Source organism: Corvus moneduloides, chromosome 18 (assembly GCF_009650955.1).
Source record: "Corvus moneduloides isolate bCorMon1 chromosome 18, bCorMon1.pri, whole genome shotgun sequence".
NCBI classification, from domain to species: Eukaryota; Metazoa; Chordata; class Aves; order Passeriformes; family Corvidae; genus Corvus; species Corvus moneduloides.
The window spans coordinates 12593619-12612960 of record NC_045493.1 but is presented as its reverse complement, the minus strand read 5'-3'; the positions used below and the strand labels follow the sequence as shown (position 1 = coordinate 12612960).

The 19342-nt window shown below is 54.7% G+C and overlaps 1 protein-coding gene across 15 annotated transcripts in view; it reads left to right on the top strand.

Moving 5' to 3' along the window:
- The window catches only part of NCOR2 (nuclear receptor corepressor 2), a 228319-nt gene that overhangs the window by 185353 nt on the left and 23624 nt on the right, over positions 1-19342 (top strand). For all 15 annotated transcript variants that reach the window (XM_032128353.1, XM_032128363.1, XM_032128352.1 and 12 more), the window contains 8 exons: positions 15-157; positions 4524-4671; positions 7091-7646; positions 11992-12112; positions 13009-13246; positions 17874-18029; positions 18493-18632; positions 18714-18819. In XM_032128353.1, the coding sequence (XP_031984244.1) occupies positions 15-157; positions 4524-4671; positions 7091-7646; positions 11992-12112; positions 13009-13246; positions 17874-18029; positions 18493-18632; positions 18714-18819 (1608 nt within the window). The remainder of the gene's footprint in view (positions 1-14; positions 158-4523; positions 4672-7090; positions 7647-11991; positions 12113-13008; positions 13247-17873; positions 18030-18492; positions 18633-18713; positions 18820-19342) is intronic.

Genomic DNA, 19342 nt, shown 5'->3' with positions numbered 1-19342 from the left:
TCCTCCAACCGCAGGTCTCCTTGAGCATGGGCGGAACTGGTCGGCCATTGCCAGGATGGTGGGCTCCAAGACTGTGTCGCAGTGCAAAAACTTCTACTTCAACTACAAGAAGAGGCAGAACCTGGACGAGATCCTACAGCAGCACAAACTGAAAATGGTGAGAGCCCTGTTCCGGCCTGCATTGGGCACTGAGGATATTTCCTAGCAAATGCTTGGATGCTTCCCACAGCCAAGGGGGGCCTTTATCATGTTGGGTGAAAGCTGTGGGGACTGTGGAGTGGCGCAGGAAAGGGTTGTCCACCCGTCTGTCCCTGGGAGGTCTGCATGAGGCAGAGTTGCTGCAGGGGAGATGCCTGGGTGTCTGGAGCATGGCTGGTACGCCGGGAGCTGAGGAGCGGGGCTGTGGTGCGTTGGCCAGGATGCGAGTTCCGATGGCTGTGCAAATACTTTGTCTCTGGTGAGGTTGTGCTGTTCCACCCCGGTGAGCAGAGACCCCGGCTGGGCCACAAGGGTCTGTGCCTTGCGGGTTCTGCAGTTACCTGCAGTAAACTGCTTTGGTTTGCCCCGGAGAAAATCAAGGATTTTGACAATGTGAGGAAAGCCTGGCTCTGAAACAGGTTTTCTTCAGCACTGTGAGCAGATGCGCACATCTCTCCGTGCCTCAGTTTCCCCTTCCAGTGGGGCTAACGCTGCTTCTTCCCTGGCATGTGGAGCAGGGTGTGAATGTAGTGGAGCTTGTTTGGTGTTCTGGAGATAGATTGGACTGCTTAGAGTCACTAAAGATTATAATTATTTCATTTGTAGAGTATCCTGGGGTTCCCAGTTTCTGGCTAATAGAATTCACATGGCTAAACCCCCAAGGGGTGCTTTGAAAATGCAAAGGACAATGTTCAATGCAGGAATCTTTCCAAGCAAGCTATTACAGCAAGAGTAAAAAGAAAGACAGGAAAACATTCAATGACTCACCCAGGAATTTAATATCCTAGTCAGTCTATAGGAATGAGAGAAAGAGAAGACATCGGCGATTCTTTTTTATTAATTCTCTATGCACAGAGACACTCCTGTGTTCCCATGTTTCACCGAATTGTTTTTAGAAACAAAGCAAACAAACTATATAAAAGACCCCCAGACCCATATAAAGGCTGGAATGAAATATTCTGTGAAATGTGCATCAAGCCCTCTGAATATAAGAAGTTACATTAGAAAGATATCATTGTTCATTACTGGGGAGAATCTGAAATAAGATCATACAGCTTTGCTGGCAGTGGAGCCGATGTGTATTAATTTACTCTGCTCCCTAATGTTGCAGAAATTATATCACGGAAGTGTTTTTCTGCAGAACCACATTTTTCCCTGCATCCGTCCCTCCAAGGCAGCCGCTAGACTTCTCCAGTCTAATTGCTCACTCTCACTTGCAGTTTATATCAGCATCATCATTTTATTTTTCAAGCATTGGAGGCTGTGGGATTTGGTCGTGGAGAAGAACAATGAACATTCAGCTGTTATTTATTGTACTCTATTGTTTTGTGGCAACAGCAGATGCCAGAAAGCTGAACAAAATAAAAGAACAACTGAGATTAAATTGCCATAGACCTTCCTTCCTGACTCCTAAATATATTCCCAAGCAAACTGAGGCTCCAAATCTCATCCTATACCCAGTATCAGCCATGACCTCTGCGGCGGAAGCACGTGGTGAAGCAGCGTGGCATCACTTAGTTTTGCCATGACATCCACAGATTATTCCCTGACCTCACCACCACCAGCTATCTGATCATGTGTGGGGAAATGCAGTGGCTCTGCTTTTCCTCCTCATGCTAAATGAGAGTAAACTTAATTAGCAGATCTCATTCATTTCCCAAATGGGGCTCGTTAATATTGTAGCCTCCTCTTCCAGGTGGGTGTGACACCGGGTTTCAGCAGTGTGCGGGTTACTCTGAGGAGCTGTGGGGCCGTGCCACGGCAGTGGCCGGTGTGGGATGGGAAACAGGCAGCGAACCAGCCAGCTGCACCCTGGGACAGGCAGCCTGTTACTGCTGGGGCAGGGTCAGGCCACCTTGAGGCTTCACTTATCTGCCCTGCTGTGTGTTTTGGCTTGGTTTCGCTGCTGCGCCGCTCAGATGTGTCCCAGGCATCAGCGTCACTTAGCCTTGACCTTCTGCACATTGCACTCGCTAATCTTGGCATTTAAGGAAAGCAGGGCATTGGGATACATGGTGTCCTCGGAGCTGCTCCTTCTGCCAGTAGCTGGAGATTAGGCACTGTCTTCACTGGGATCAGTCTGCGGTGCGATTGTCACTTCGGTCTACTGACTGCTGCAGCTTGTTTTGGCTTGGGCAGGGAAGAGGGGCCAGTTATCCCCGGGGCTGGGGCTGGTCCTGCTTGGAGACCAAGTTCTGTGGACCTGCTCTGAGCAACATCTCTTTAATTCCTTGCTTTTTTGGATGTTGCTGGCTTTGCACAGCAAAACTGCTTCAGGAGTGCAGTCTAGAGACCTCTGCTTCTAGGGAATGAGTGTGTCTGACTTGCCTTGGTCCTGCTGTTGGGACAGGCTGAGCCTGATGGGAGGTTACCGTCAGGGTGGCTCTGTGTTGGTACTGGGGTTTGGGAGCTGTTTGGTTGCTGCCACATCAGGTGGTGAGTTCAGGGAGAGGCTGAATTTGTTGGGATGGCCCAGAAAGACATTGTGGTGTAGGAGGCATGGAGTGACCCCTCGTGCAGGGTTCCGTGTCCTTGCTGTGCACAGCGTATATCCTCAGTGGTCTTGGCGAGTCAGAATGCTTGAGTGGCACCAAGTCCTGGATGGTCCTGAGGAAATACCTGGTGGCAGGTAGAGAGGAGCAAGGCTGTACAAGGAGTCTGGAGCTGTAGGCATGATAAGAGACAAAGTGGTGGCCTTGAACACATCTCTAGATGTAGCCAGGATCTGCTGCCCGTATTTCACATAATTTTCCCTAAATACCAGCAGTGGGGTCTGCCGGGAGAGGGACCCACAGTGCCCCTGGGGCCACTTGCTTCTCTGCTCTGCCAGCAACTGCCAGCCCCAGGCTCTGGCCAAGTAGGGTGCTGAGGCAGAGGCTGGTTCCCAGCTAATTCCCTGTGAGGAGCCTGCTCCTGCCCGCGGCTGAGTCACGGACCCGTGAGTAAGAGGCAGAGAAGTCTTTGCCATAGTAACGTCGGCGCTCTGTCACTGCATTAGCGTGATGGGGAACTGCTGCTTCACACAGGAACGTGCGGTGCTGAATCGCTGCCGTGGCAGAGGCGCGAACGCCGGCAGCACCAGGGTGTCACTGGCAGGGCTGGGATGGGGCAAGGGAACCACAGAGCCTGGCATTCCTCCTGCTGCCTCTCCACGCCTGCACAGAGCCCCTTCTCAAGTGCCTTTTTTCCCCTCTCTCCTGCCCAGTTTGATAAAAATAGATTTTGAGCAAGCAGCGTTTCCAAGCAAAAAGCAGTTGTATTTGTTTGTTTTATCTGGAAGTTTTCTAAAGGATTGAGAAGTTGGGGGTGGGGGAAGGGGGGGGACCAGCTCTTCCCAGCACAGAGATCCAGCAGCAAAGTTAACGTTTCCACCACGGCTTTATCTTTTCATCCATGTAAATAAACGTCCTACACACGTCACTCATGTGGGGTTTGCAGGGAGAGCCGGAGATGATGAGCCTGTTCCTACTGGTAATATTTACTCAAGCAACAAGAGCAGGAAACAATAGCAAAGCCGAGACTTTTCCTTCAGGTCTGCAGGAGGGAGCAGCTGTCCACGCCCTCGTGGCTGTGGCACGTGCTCCAGCCAGGGAGGTTGGGGCTGTCTCAGGGCAAGCCAGGACACCGGGCAGTCACCTTTGGGATGCCGTGCTGCACTGAGCATGCCACTGTCCACTGGTGACAGCTGCCCTGGCGTGGGAGTCTAAGTTCTTTGGCAGCACCTGCCAAAGGGAACATAAAAGCAGGTGCATGGAAATGTTGGCTGGGCTGTATCTGGGGCATCAGCTTCGTTATCGGTAGATGAGCGTCAAGTCGCAGCCATGCGTGTTTGCGTAGCTGGAGCTAGAGCCTGGAAATGCGCAGGACCAACACGTCACATGTGTGTCATGAGCAGATATGTGACCCCCGGGCTCTTGCCAGCCTTGCACTGGTGACCTCTGCATGATTGTCCCTTGTCCATGTATCTGTGCCATTCTTCTCCTGAATGCTCGCTGCTGGCTGAGGCTGGAGCTCCATGTGCAGCCAGGCTGGAGCTCCATGTGCAGCCAGGCTGGAGCTCCATATGAAGCCAGGCTGGAGCTCCATGTGGAGCCAGGCTGGCCATTGCACAGCGGTCAAAAGTTTTTGGCCAGGTGACACCACACTGCCGGGCTTTTAACAGGCGAGTCTGGTCCCAAAGCCTGGCGCTCACAGGGTTGACCGAGGGCAGGGGGTCCCCGGCAGTGTGAGCATCCCTCTTGATGCTTTGGGCAGGACCAGGGCTCTCTGCTGCCCTGTAATTCCCTGTGGGCTTTGCCTCTCACCATCCTTTTCCTCTTTCTCAGGAGAAAGAAAGGAACGCCAAGAGGAAGAAGAAAAAAGGTGCCGCTGTTCAGAACGAAGAAGCTGCCTTCCCTCCCGCAGCTGAGGACGAGGAGATGGAGGTGTCAGGGACAAGTGGCAATGAGGAGGAGATGGCAGAGGAGGCGGAAGGTGAGGCGGTGGGGGCTGTGGCAGGGAGTGTGCTCAGCTCTGCTGGCTTTGCTGCCCGGTCACAGCAGAGGCGCCGTGCACGGCCTCTCCGGGGCTGCAAATGTCAGCACTCACAAGGGGTGTGTCACCCCAAAGTCACACCGAGGTGACGGTGTCTCACAGCACAAGGCACTCGTGGCATTTTGGATGCCTCTGGATTTCACGCTTGCAAGGAGTGCCCTGGATCCCTGCCCTCCTCCTGTGTCTGTCTGGATGGATGGCTATTTTTGGGAGCCCTTTGGTTTCTGATTTCCGTCAGTGCGCTTTCCAAGAGCGCACAGCTTCCCAGGGCCTCGTGTAAATCACATTTCTTGGGTTTTTCTCCAAAGAAGGGTCCCTGCATGCTCTTAGACAGCCACCACTGTGGGCTGTCATGGAGCTTATCATGGGCTCCAGGGGAGATAACCCACCAAGGCCTGTGTGCGCCCGTCCCCATCCCATCAGGGCATTGCTGCTTTCCTGGGCAGTGGAGTTCCCGGAGCCCAGCACTGCAGCAAAGGCAGAGGAAGCCATGGTCTCCCAAGGCTGTATCTTGGTGGGGCTTTTCCTCCTCCTTTCGCTTTTAAGGCAGCGTTTTCCTCCCTCCCAGCCATACCAAAGAAAGCAAACTACTTGAAAGTGACAATTTTCAGCCATTTATTGCTTTGAAAGCACGGCAGTTTAGAGAAAATATGCACAATTTTCCAGCAATGCCCATTTGACTTCTGTCAAAGTAATTTAATAACGTAACTGGCACTCTGGCACCACCACGCTGGGTCCTGGCTTAGCACCCAGGCTAATGGGTCTTGAAGTGGGAAATCTTTTCAAATGGTCCTCGTGAGTGACTCGTTACAAGGCAGATTCCAGGTAAATCTTTGTGCGAGGTGATACGTGACTCACAGGAGCAAAGTAAAAAGTAGTTATTGCTCTTTGTAAGAGTGCCTGAGAGGAAGCAACATGATTTTGAGATTAGAGACGGATCTCTTGACATGCTTCTGAGCCTTACCCTCCAAGCATCGGCTCTTGTTCTGCTGCTGGGGTGTCCTACAGAGTTGTGGAACAGCATGAGCAGGGGGATGAAATGCAGGTTGGTGTCACTCAGGAGATGGCCGCTGGCTCCAGGGTGACATTTGGGGATGCTCAGACAATACTTTGGAGTTGCAGGTGCCATGTGGCCAGTCCAGGGACAGGGGGAAAGACCCAGTGTGGGAGTTACGGTGTAGACTATGGATTCAGCATCTGGAGGGAATGCATGGGCGTCTAGAGCTTGGCTGAGCTTGGGAAGAGATGCTGTTGGATGTCTCAGCGTGGCGTTCAGAGTAGCATCAAGTGGCAGTTGGGAAGAGCTTTGCCAAACACACTGCGAACCTTGTCCTGGGTGGGTGACAGGGCACCTCATTCTTGTTTGCAACTGAGATTGGAGAAGGCTGAGACTCCTGGTGAGCATGGTACGATTTCACTCTGAGGAAAGGCGGATGTGCTCCGATGTACAGCTCTTAGGACACAGTCCCTCTGCGGCACTCCTCTCACCAGCGTTTGAAAGCTGGCTGTGCTGCTGTGGAGAGACACAAGTCAAGGAATGCATGTGAGGAAGCCTTTGGGGCATGAGAGCCCTGCCTGGTGGGGACATGCAGCGATGGGACTGTGGAAATCTCCTGGTGTTCCTGGCCCTGGCCATGTTTGTCCGGCAGAGGCTTGGAGGGAGCGATCCTCTCCCCAGCTGTAGAAACAATCTCTTGGCAGCACCCAACTCCGAGCGGTGCACAGACGCTCCTGCTTCCAGCTCATGTCAAGCTGCTGGTGGCAGGTCTGGGAATGATCCTTCCCGTGTAATAATTAACCTGTCCTGCAGCACTGCCAGCGCTTTCCTTTTGCTGACCCTGACCTCCTTTCTTCTGCCACCGGTGGCTTAAATAACAACAAACACGTGTAGTGTTTTGGGATGATCCCAGCTGCCCCAGGGGTGGCAGAGCCAGGGACACAGGCGATGCAAGTCAGCAAGCAGGGTGCCAGTGAGGTGCCTGGTCTGGGGCAGCTGATCATGTGCCATGGGTGAGAGGGCGAGAACGCAGCAGATCTTGTCTTGCAAGACAAGCCAGCAGCCAGGGTTTTCCCTTAAAATCCAGCTACCCAGTCAGTCAGTCTCCAGGCTTTTGGGTGTGTGGTTTTGTGTTTGGGTGGGGGTTAACAGTCGTGCTGGGCAAGCAGAGAGGCCCCCAGAAGAGCCCTTTGCTTAGTAGGCTCTGGATTCGGGGATCCCAGCACAGTTCTCCCAGCCCCGGGATCATCTCCCCCTCAGAGGAACGAGGGCGTTCTCTTCCCAAGGGAGGGGGTGGAGGCAGCGATATGGGAAGCAAGAATCTCAGGCTGATCCTTATTTTTATTTCTTCCCTTTTCTCAGCTGCAGTAAATAACAGCTCCGACACCGAGAGCATTCCCTCGCCAAGGCCCGAAGCCAAAGAAGGAGGCGAAAACGGGGCCAAGGCACCACCCGGGCCGGGAGGTGACGCCGGCACAGAACCGGCAGTCAAGTGGGAAGAGGCTCCAACACCCCCCGACGCTCCCCCTGCTCCCCCTGCCAACCCCGCTCCTGCTGCCAGCCCCCCGCCGGAGACAGCTCCCGAGCCACCCAGCACCGAGGAGAAGGTGCCGGAGGACCTGGTGGTGGACGTGGTGAAAACGGAGGAGCCGGAGGAGAAGGTGAGCGAGGAGCCCTGCAAGAGCGAGGTGAAGAAGGAGGAGAGCGAAGAGAGCCAGGAGAAGGACAAGGGGAATGACAAGAAGGTGGAAAGCGGCGTCGGCAGCGCAGGGACGGCGGGGACGGAGGGGACGCCCAAGGCCGAGAAGAAGGAGAGTCATAAGGGCAGCAAAGGCCCCGAGGTGAACCCCGACAGCGACTCCAGCGCGACCTGCAGCGCAGACGAGATGGATGAGCAGGATGCTGTGGACAAGAGCAGGTAGGAGTGGGGAGATGGGGGCAAGGGCATGACCCAAGGGCCAGATGAGCTTTTCCATTGTGTGTCACAGTGCCCATGGGTGCCTTTGTGAGCTCCTCCTTGGGAATATCACTGCTCAGGCATTCCCCCAGGCCAGAGGACTTTCCCAGCTGTGTCCCCACGTGCCCCCAGCCCTTTGGCCATTGCTTCCAAAGGGGCTGTGACACAACAGGCAGTGCGATGTCCCAATGTACAGGTGCTTCTGGGACATGGCCGTGGGCAGATGTTGGGTGCAGAGCCACTGCATCTGCTGGTGGCAGCTGCCCATCTGGGTGATGCAATGGAGCGGGATGTGCCCTCGGGGACAGTGGAGTTGTGCTGGTTTGCCAGCATCTGGGGTTGAGGATGGTTTCTGTCTGAGTTGGCACTGGCAGGAGAAAAGACACATCAGGGATGTGTTCCCACTGCAGAGAGGGGGCGAGTTGCTCCTTTGGCAGAGATGTTGCTCGCATGTGTAGGGGCAAATTATGCGTCCTGGCCATAAAGGCAGGAGAATTTGGTCTGTGCAAGCTTTCCTGGGGCCATGCCAATGGGTCTCCACCTGAGCCACTGTGGTCCCAAGTCCTCCACCCACCCCTAAGCCTGGCAGCCAAGAGCACCTCAGACCCTTCATGGATGGCTCTTGGGACAGGGAGGAGAAACACTGGCCTCCTCCTTGGAGAAACATCCTGCTCCTCTCCCAGCTTTTCCCACCGGGTCCTCCCCACCCAAGAGCTTCACAAATGGAGAGAGGGTTCTCTGTTTTTTAAAGAATACGTGTGAATAGGCACATCTTTGTAACACTGAATTTTCTGATGGCTCCTGGGCCAGGTAGGACTCCCATGTACACCCTGCCATTGTATGTAGGGGCAGCAGTCCCTCCTTGACTCAGAGCTGGGCAGGGACTGGAGGCTGGCGTCCCACATCCAACATCCTGCATCCAGTGTCGTGCAAGCCCATCCTTTCTGTGGGCTCACAGGGAGCAGTTTGGCAGCAAGATGGGTCCTGCCAGGCTGGGAAAGCTGTATGCAGCGCTGTGGATGGGATTATTGAAAAAACGACTGAACAAAGTGGTGGGATGAAGTTGGAGGGAGCTGTTGTGCATCCCACCGTTCCAAATGGCCTCTGTGCTTCCCCTGTGATTGATGCAGGAGCCAGTGGATGAGTGCTGCTGGTGCCGGAGCATCCTCCGGGGTGCAGCCCCTCTCGCTGCCGAGCAGCTGGAAGCAGCGCTGGCGGTGCCAAGGGGTGGTGCGGGTGCTGCTGGCCCCGGCCCCGTGGCAGGGCTGAGGCCTCTTGGCTGCGATGCTCCTCTCCAGCAATGGGCAGAGTCCAGCACCACCCCTCCCCACCCTCCCCTCTTTCCCAGACAGGAGAAAATCTCCCAGTAAGGGAGAGTGAGGCCAGCAGGGCTGTCCTCCTCCAGTTTAACATTAACCCAACCGAAAGCAGGACAGCAGTGGCTTGTACCGACTTCCCAGCAGCAAAGGAGCAAGTCGTCTTGGGAACGACTTTTCTATCGCGGCTTCTCGCTGAGTCAGCACCTATCTCACTTGTCAAATAGTTACCAGCTTCCAGGAATATTAAACATTAAACAGGCGTCCCGCAGCTCCCGGGCCACTCCTCTCATCCGGTGTGGTGATGAGGCGCGGGCGATAGCAGAGCCTGCCGGCATGGGAAGGCTGCAGCTGACACTGACATCAGGCGCTTCCCAACCCAGAAGCACCCACAGGGTTGATCCTCAGCTGGCTCAGAGCTTTTGGCACCGCCGTGCTCCCGGTGGGGACTCGGTTGCCCTTCCCAGCTGTAGCTTTGCTCCCTTGCCTTCCCCGTGGGCTGAGGGCTGCTGGCCCGCAGGCGTTAGCGCAGCCCCGCTGCCGCAGCGTGACTCGCGCTGAGCAGGACCGGGCTGCCGCGATGCCGCGTGAGCCGCCCCGTCACCGCATCACCCGATGCTCGCCCACCCACCCAGCGCCAGCGGGGCGTGGGTGCTCTTCCCTGCGCTTGTGAAAGCATCAAGCTGTCCTCGGCATCTCCCAGAAGAGGACAGAGGGTGGCTGGGGTGTCCCCGCGGTGAGAAAGGAAGGAGTTCAGAGTAGGGGCAGCCTTATTTTGGTCCTCCTGCAGTTCGCGCTAGCAAAGACACGTCCAGGATTGAGGAGGCGCGGCCTTAACTCATCCAAGCTGAAGGAGGCAGCTGGTTGTCTGCGGTTCCATGCAGCGAGTGCTGCAGGAGGGCTGCTGCAAGCACAGCCAGGACGTGGTTCAGCAGGAGGTCATGCCAGATGGGGACATGTGAGGGAGGCCACGCACAGCTACCGCTGCAGACCTGCAGCATGGAGAGGAGACACCTGCACCGACCACCTCTGTGCTGCATGTCCCATTGCTGGCTCAGCCGCAGGTGCAGGGACTCTGCCAGGCCACTGCCATGCTGCAGCCATGTCTCTGTCTTGGGGGAGCCCATTGTGGAGATCTGGTAGCCACTGCCTTTGCACAACTACTAGGGAATCGTGTTTGGCTGGGTCACGTGTCAGTGTGTTGGATCACCTGGAAGTTAAACTAGTGCCCACCTGTCTCTGTGTCAGAAGAAGTAAGAGTATGGGAAATGCGGTGTCCTGGTCATCCCCAAAGCTTCGTGCCTGGGAGGGGACATTTCCACACTGCAGAAGCTCAGCTGTGAGCCTCCTGACCCCTTCCTGCTCTGTTTTCCCATCCTTCCCAATGCCGTCAGCCATCTTAAGGCACTGGTGATTGGGTTTGGGAGGCACTGGGCTGGCAGCAGGTTGATAAGAGATGCCAAGAGTTGTTCATATGGTGATTTCCAGAGCAAAGCACCCAACAGGCATCCCATCGTCTGGCGCAAGATCTGCTGGGAGGGACGTAATAAATTAGGCAATTTGCATACTGATGAATTTAATACTGACTTTGGCTTCCGAAGCATCAGGATCCTGGAGGGCTTCAGGAAACCTGAAGATCTTGAGAGTGCTTAAAGGGACTTTAAGGGTGCTTAAATGTACCTCTTCAAGCACCAGCGAGCGCACGAAGCAGCTGCTGGGCTGGTGGTTCCACAGCTCAGCCTGGCGTGAAGATCTTGGGAACAAGTGCTGGGTGTCCTTGTCCCCAGCTCTGTGTCTCAGCAGACTTTGGGGCGTTGAACCCCTCCAGGAGTGTGGCTTCACAACACCCATGTGGCTCCACAGGCAGACATCACTGGGATTATTTAGGGAGCAGTTGAAATTTGCTGTCCCTTGGTCGGTTTCCCCTGGGTGCCTAACCCTGGTCCCAGTGTGGAGGTGGGTCCCCTTCCCCTCTGATGCCAGGCACTGTGCAGAGCAGGGGCTGGGGCAGTCCCAGCGCCGTGATGAGTTTATTCCCCGCACATGGCCCCGCCACGCTTGTTTATTCATCCAAGGGTGAGCATGGAATGACCTTGAAATTTATAGGCTGAAGAGAGCACTGAAATAACAGCTAAAATAAACAAATCAAGCTGTAAAGCTTGAAAGCTATGAACTGGCTTCAACAAACTGGAGTCAGGAGGGAGAGAAAGCAGAGATGGCCTGGACAGACGTGGTCTCTGAGGTCTCGGCATAAGCTCGGGAGCTGGACACACTGAGGGTTTGACCAATGGGCTTTGCACACCTCCATCCCACCCCGTTTTCGTGGTATCATGGGGATGCCCCCCATGTTTGCACAGGAGCTCTGCACGGCTGGCTGAGTGTCTACCAGGCGGCTCAAACAGCCAAGGGGAAGAGCAAGTGGTGAGGGTACAGGGCTGCACAGCTGCTGGGCTGCTGAGTACCAAATCCCGTCCAAATCCAGCCTCTCATCTTTCAAGTGACCCAGGCGCCCCAGTTGCCTGCATGTGGTGGCTTGCCCTGGCTTTAGCACCTTGATAAAAGACAGTCCTTGAGGAATAGCGTGAGGCCGATCCCTAGTGCCAAGCGAGCCCTACATTTCAGCTCTGGAGGGTAGCATGATGTCCAAATGAAATCTGAACTGGTCACTTGCTCTGTAACACCCAGCTCTGGAGTCCATTCTCCCTCAGGTTTATTCTGGACAACAGCAGATTTATTAGAAATAACATGGGGATGAAGGAAAGTGGGCTCAAGAGCCCCTTGAGCCAGACGTAAGGGTCTTGTTTGAGCATGTAGTCCCATGGGGGTTGTCTTTGAGCCCGGATTCCCAGCAGTGAGCAGTGGTCCAGCACGCTCCTCTCTGATGCAGAGGATGTCCTCTAGGCTTGGCAGCACAAAACGGGGGTGCAGGGTGTGGGGGAGCCCTGGGCCATGAAGCCTGTCCATGGCTGACGTGCGTGTTTTGGTTCCAGGTTGCTGTCCCCCCGGCCCAGCCTGCTCAACACGGCCAGCGACACCAGGCTCAACTCCTCGCCGCAGAAGCCGCTGGACCTGAAACAGCTGAAGCAGAGAGCTGCTGCCATCCCTCCCATTGTGAGTACCCTCCTGGAGAGGGCAGCCTGCACCTCGTGCATGCTCTCCCGCTGGGCTCCGTGGTGTGTGTCAGGGTTGCAAGGATGTGCTCATCCCTGGGGATGGCCTCAGGTCCTCAGAGAGCTGTGCCTGGGCGGTGCAAGTCCCCGGCCAGGCAAGGTGCTCCTTGTGCAGAGTGTGTTCCCAGCTGCTGGAGCAGTTCTGCCAGCAGCATTTGGATGTCTCTTGAGCTCTTTTATCAGAAAATCGTGGGAGGTCTGGACAGAAAAAGCTTTTCATTGCCACATGACTGCTGCCTCCCATTGCTTTAAAAAGAGAGAGTGCACCTTCCCAGCCCTGCACTTCATCTCGTGCTTGGAGGGTATCACCTTCCTCACCCAGAAGCTTTGCTTGGTCCTGTTTTTGACTACCCAGTAGCCATGTATTGAAAGTACTGGTACAGTGACTTGGGCTGTGAGAAGAAGCATCTTGGTATCTCCAGGGTCAGCACCGGAGGAGCAGCGACACAGGGTGGGCAGGGAGGAAATCCCTGCTTTGGGGTTTGCATGCTCAGGGAGGACCCATTCCTGATGCTCTTCCAGTTTCCCATATTGCAGCTTAAGATGTGGCTGCTGTAATGTAACTTCTGGCAAAAGCTACAAGCACCTAACTATAGATGAGAGGTTTTGAACAAGTCTGACTCTTTCCTGTAGTATCACCAGCGCAGAGCTGATACTCTTTGTCGTGGGCTTTTTTAATCTCCTGTGGCTAGTGAGCTTTGAAGCCCTGTTTGGTCTCTGCTAAGACTTGGCTGTGATAGTGTGGGGCAGGGGCTTCTCATGGGTCCTGATGTCTTCAAGATTGTTATGGATGTCAGCAGCACATGATGAGTGTCACCAATTCTTACTGCTTTGCAGATTTCTGAAGGTTTCTCAGAGGGGATATTGCAGAGTGGAAGTGCGAAGCCTCAGGTGCCTCCCCACGCCTTGGCTCTCTACCAGCAGCAGATCACAAAAGCCCACGAGTCTGCCCGTGAGGACATGCCCCCGAGCAAGCTCTCACAGTCCCAGCAGCAGCAGGCTGAGAAGGAGCAGCAGCAGCCCAGCAGCAGTCCCAGGGGGAAGAGCCGGAGCCCCGCTGTTGGTGACAAGGAAGGTACGGCTGTGTGCGTGTTTATCCGCGCGGAGTGCCCGGGGTGTGCAGCTGTACGCAGCCAGCAGCTTTCCCCCTCTTAGGCGAAAGCTTGTTTCGACCCCTGAAAGCTCTTTAATAGCATCTTGAGGCAGGACGAGAGAGGCATGGCTAATTTCCCGTGTTCATTAGACAGTACATCATGTCTCATTGAGCCCACAGCAAACACCGGGCAGTGTGGAGCGCCGAGGAGGTGAAGATTGCCTTTATTAGCGTCTGCCATTCACCCGAGAGCAGAGGGGCCTGGAGGCATGCCAAGGCTCTGGGTACAATGGCTCTTTTCTACCTTGCTGGCTTTCTATAAAGAATGCTTTTAATGCACAGCAGGGACCATTATTTCATTTAAAATCAATGCTAATACTGTGACTCGGAGTCCAAAGGTTCCTGTAAAGATTCCCAGTGCTTTCTCCCCGGAATAGCTCTGATGTGGTTTGGCTGCCTAATGAGCAATTCAGAGGTTCCCACCGCAGAACATCTGAAACATTATTAGCTTGAGCACCTGGGGATCAAGGTTAAGGAGAGACGGGAAGTCCTGATGAGACCATCCTCTGAATGTGTTTTTAATCTGAGTGTTAGAGTCTGTTCCAGTTCAGAGTCTGTGTCCCTGCCCCCCACAGCCAGCCCGTGGCTCAGTTGTTAGGAAGAGAGGCTGTCACCAATGGCACAGTCAGGAGCAGAGAAGTTGGGCTTGGGTGGGTACTATGTCTGCCAGTGCTGGATCCCACACAGGAATGGGTGCAGCTGCAAAAATCACCTACTTGTGCATGGAAGAGGAGGGTGGATGAGACTGCACTGAGGGGCACTGGACTTGGGCTGTGATCTTTGCTGGAAAATCACTGCACTAGTTCACCCTCTGGCAGCCAGGACTGTAGCAGCCTGCTCTGCAGTGTCCAGGCCCAGGTAGTTATTCCTCAAGCTGTCATGTCCCTCTGGACAGAAGGATGTGCTTGCAAAAAGAGCTGGTTGCTGGCACTTGGCCACAATTTTTTCAAACATTAAATAGCACCATGTGTGCATCGCACCTTCAGAATGTTTTGCATGTAGGCAAGGAAGGTGACTGCTCACCTTGCAAAAAAGGGAGTTTCCCCTAAGTCATGGTGTTGCCACCCATGATGTCCTATTTCCACTTGATCTTATCCCCCTGTGCTCCTGTTTGCTGCCCAGGTGGAACAGTTCCCCTCCGGCTCTTCCCCCCCAGTGGCAGGTAATCAGGTTTGATCTCCTGTGCCGTAATCCTGATCAGATCCTGGGCAGATCTGATGCTGCACTGTTCAGCTTCCTTGTGAGCTGGGTGCCACAGCCAGCACTCCAGCCCAGAGCTCTGCACTGCCCATGTCCCAGTGCTGCAGCTCCTCCTGGCCACAGGAGAATGAGGAGATGAAGCAAATTTGTGGGTATGAGGTACAAGGCAGGGTTTAGGGGTTGAAGTCAACCGTGCCACTCTGCGACCTGCTGGCACCATTATCAAATACAAAGATCTGTTATCCAGGTGGATCTTTTGTTGCTTTGTTCTCTTCGAAGCACTAATGACATGAAGCACTTTATTCTCTCCTCTGTAGAGCTCTGAATCTTTCATGTTAATGAAAGTAATTATGCCTCCCTATATCCCTGCAAATGCCTCAGCAGGTCTTGGGCTCCAGCTGTGTGCTCTCCAAGCCCTGTGTGGCTGTGCATCTGTGCTGGGTGCCACAGTGAGTCTGGAATGCATGGGGACCCCGGGGAGACAGAGGCTGGTCTCCTCTGTTCATAGTGGGAATGCATCTCTGTTTTGAAAACCAGCAGGTTTGCGATGAGTCGCCTTGCAGGGAGAAATCAACTCCCCCAAATCCCTGATTTCAGTACAAGTATGGACTCAGGCACCGTCTCGGTGCTGTCTCTGCCTCTTGGAACAAATCCTGGCTGTGGGTCAGGGGTTAGAAGGGAGATAGCCAGATAGTCCTGGCAAATCCATGTGCATCCCTTCCCTCCCCTGCTCTCCAAGGCATCCCAGTGAAGTGGCAGGCATCCAGACTGCAGACATTAGGCTGCCACATGGCTTGGAGTTAGAGTCCAGCACAGCCTGCAGAGCCCTCTGGAGACCAGCCTTGTGCCACCTCTCAGCAAGGGGCTGACTCCACCAGAGCAGGTACTCCTGTTTCTCCCCTGCTCGATAAGAGAGCTTGAACTCCTGCAACCGCTCCGGAGATCAACATCCTTCACACGGCTCTGGATCCGCTTCAAAGCCAAGTCTTGCACACATCCTGGCCGAGGCGTTGGCTGCCTCGCAGCCGCTGGCTGCGGCTGTATCAGCTTGGAGGGCGGCCAGCCAGCCATACCTTCCTGAGCACTGCCCTCTCTTCCCTGCCTTCCAAGAGGAGCTGCTAATCACGGGGCTGGGCAGAGGCAGGCAGCCCTGCCTGGATCTCACCGGCAGGCAGACGGATCCTTTCCCCAGTGCCGGGTTGCCGTCGGGCGTATCTTCGGTTATCGCTCGGCGGTTGGAGCGCCAGCGGTGTGTTTTGTGTTGATTTAGTTGTGTTTCATTTGGCCTTTGTAGGCAATGTGGAGCCAAGAGCATTAATTTGGATGACGGATCATATAAACTCTGACTCCTTCGCTCCCATTCCAGGGACTTGATAAACGGTAATAGGAACTCTCTCTTCCCCGTGTAAGTGCTATTTTATCAAAAGCTGGCTGAGTTATAGCCACCCTCTAATGCGAGGGCAATTAGGAACTGGCCACATTTCACAGGCTGGAGAGGCTCGCCGGGGAGGGGACAGCTCCCACGGGGAGGGGAGGAGGACGAGGCTCTCCAAGAGCCATCCAGGGTGCATATAGCCTTGGCTGACAGTGCCTTGGCGTCAGGGAGCGTCTTCAGCTGGGACTTCCCAGCACTGTTTGCCCCCACACGAGCAGAGCTGAATGGGGCCGAGCTGAAGGGGAGATGGTCAGGGAGTGTGGATGTGCCAGGGACTCTCTGTCAGTGTGGAGGATGCGCCTGGATTCCCCTCTGTTGTCAGGATGAAGGGATCCTCTCTGGGATCCCACGTGGGGAGGGAAGAGGCCACAGCCAAGGTCTGGCCCCGCCGGGCTGCAGAGGTGTTAGTGCCTGCGCACCTCTGTGTGCCCAGAATGGATTTCTTCTCTCACTGAAGCAGACAAGAATAATCTCCCTGCTTCTGAATACACTGAGCATTAATAACGATAATGTAGTAAAGCCTCATTAAATTGGGCCTCTGATAATCTACTTGCCCTATTATTAGGCTTAGCAGGATTCAGGCATCTATTTTTATCAAAAATTGATGGTTAAAGGCTGGGTTCATTTGTGATTGCTATTGTTTACTGCCCAGTTTCTAATTTCTGGTCACTGCAAACGTTACACAGGTGGGTCTGGGGAGGAAGGGCAGTGCAAAATGAAGTGTTTATTGATTACAAGCAAATCCTACCAAACCTGCCTCTAATCCATCCAGAAAAGGCTGTCTCATCCATCTGCTTAGCCAAGTGTGAGGATGCACTTGGCATAGAGCAGATTAAGCCTCTCTTTTCCTCAGCATCTTTCAGCACATGGCAGGCTTCAGGTGTCCCCAGCACAGCTCCTCCATCACTAAGCTCTTCTTGGCCTCCCGTCAGCCTTTTTATAGCCAGGATGAACCCAGCCTGGTATCCAGGATGCCCTGAACCAGGTAATTTCAGGAAACTTTCCTGCCCCCAGCCACTGTGCCTCAGAGAGGACCAGCGAGCCTCCCTCATGTGGTTGTTCCGCAGAGCCCGTCTCCGTCTTCCTTTGCCTTTGACGGTCTCGTGCAGCGTGCTTGTCCCAGGTGTTCAGAGAACATCAGTGTGCTTTTCCCTTGCTGTCTGAGAAACTGATGCCATTATTTCTGGCCCCTTCCCACAGCTTACAAATGGTTCATAGCATGGAGCCGGCCTTTAAGAGCGGCTGAGCTTTCACATCTCCATGTGATGTGGGGAAGAGCCTGTCCCTGGTGTGCTGGCATTGCAGTGGTCCTGGCAGTGGCCTGGGGCTCTGCAGGCACCCTGTGCCCAGCTGCACACCACAGACAGTGTAGTCACCAGCGAGCTGGTGCCCTCTGGATGTCCCCCATGCACCAGAGGGATGCCAACATTGCTGCTTCTTGGCTTTAACATCAGGGAAGGATTTGGCAGCATCATCATTAATCCTCCAGCCCTGCCATGCTGGGATGATGTGGAGCTGTGGGCACAGGCAGGAGCTGCCCAGGAGCAATTCACTAATGGCCAAGCCCGGGCAAGGAGCTGGACTCTGCACCCAGCTGCATGCCAAATGCCATCTCCTCTCCTGGGTGAGGTGGGGTGGCACCAGGTCCATGGAGCTTCCTGCTGGCAGTGGGCACCAGCAGAGTCACCAACACAGATGTCCCATCGCACTTGAGATACCTGAGTAAAATAAATGCTGTCAAACCCAGGCAGTGACACAGAGCTTTTTCCTTTTAGCTTGGCTGGGGAGTTGAGCCCTCGCCTCCTGGCCATCTCCTGTGCTTGGAGCTGGTTCTGGCTTCCCTGCCCGTGCTCACAGGCACCCCTCACCCATGCTGGCCACTGACCACACGGTTTCTTTCTGTGTCCCTTGCAGAAAAGTCCGTGCATTTCTCAGCCATTGCAGAGGCTCAGAAGCTGAGTGCAGAGTCGATGGCTGCCTCCTGCTGGCCCCCTGTTCTGTCCTACCCCCGGGATGTGATCAAAACGTCTCCCCAGGTGGAGCCCCACTTGTTCCAGTATAACCCACCAGGCAAGTAAAACCCCCTGGCTGTGTGGCATGTGCCCTCCTCTGCCTGACCTGGGGCTGAGCACAGAGGCTGTGCTTGCAGCCACTATCACAGGTTGGGCTATTTAAAGGTCCCAGGACGGTCAAGCGTCTCCCAGCTCTGGGGCAGGTTTAGGGGTGTGGTTTGTCACAGAGCAGTGTGGGTGCAAAGTCAGACAGGTTTTATCCCTCGCTGCGCTGTCCTCTCTGGCTGGAGGGCAGACAGCTCGGGCGCAGCTCATCCTCTGGCAGCAGAGGGGACAAGGCAGTAATTCAAACTATTCCAGTCCTTTCCAAAATGATCGTGTGACTTGGAGCCTCGTGCAGGCTCACAGCCGGCCGGGTCAGTGCATCCAGCCCCTGCTCCCTCCCGTGCCCCTTTGCTCTCTGATGGCTGCAGCTGCTCTCCCTGCCCTCGCTCTCACAAACATTTGTGTTTTCCTCACAGGACACCCCATCCCACTGAACCTGCATGAGAGCTCTCGCTCAGGGCTGCAGAGACTAGCCAGCATCTCCAACCCTCCTCCCCTCATCTCCTCCACCAAGCACCCCTCCGTGCTGGAGAGATCCGTCGGATCCATTTCCCAGGTAGGATATTGATAGGTGTGAGCAGTGGAGATGCCTCACAGGGACCAGCAGTTGTTCCTGACCTCTCCTCTCGGCCCACAGGGAATGCCCATCCAGCTCCACACACCCTACAGCCCCGAGCATGCCAAGGTTCCCGTCGGTTCCATCACCATGGGCCTGCCACTAGCCATGGATCCCAAGAAACTGGGTAAGGAGCTGGGAGACAAGTTGTTTCTCATGTGCTCTGAGAGCAGCAGGGAGCGAGCTTGCCAGCAGCATAGGGGAAAGGAGCACAGGGCACAGCAAGGGAGCACACAGAGAGAACTGCTAAGAGGATGAAAGGATTAGTCCCATCAGGAGAGCAGAGACACATGGAGCTAAATTTGTGCAGTATAGGAAAGCAACAACTCGGTCAGGGACGCTTCCCAGCCTATAAATACCCTCCAGCTAATACTGTGATAGAAGGAAGGAAATATATTGTTGCTCCCCAGGCTGGTAGGATAAAGAGTAAATGGCCTGAAGTGAACAAAGAAAGTGTTTAGTCTGCAGATTTGGAAGCTTTTCTTAACAGCAGGAGGGAATGGGTGTGGGATCAAGCCTGGGGAGGAGGGATATGAGCTCTGTTTCCCACTGTGTGTCGGTCCTGTTACAGACCAGCACAGGGTTTTCAGTGTCAGCTCGGGTCCCGTTGTGGGCAGTGCCAGGGCAAGGGATCTGGCTTTGCTCGATGG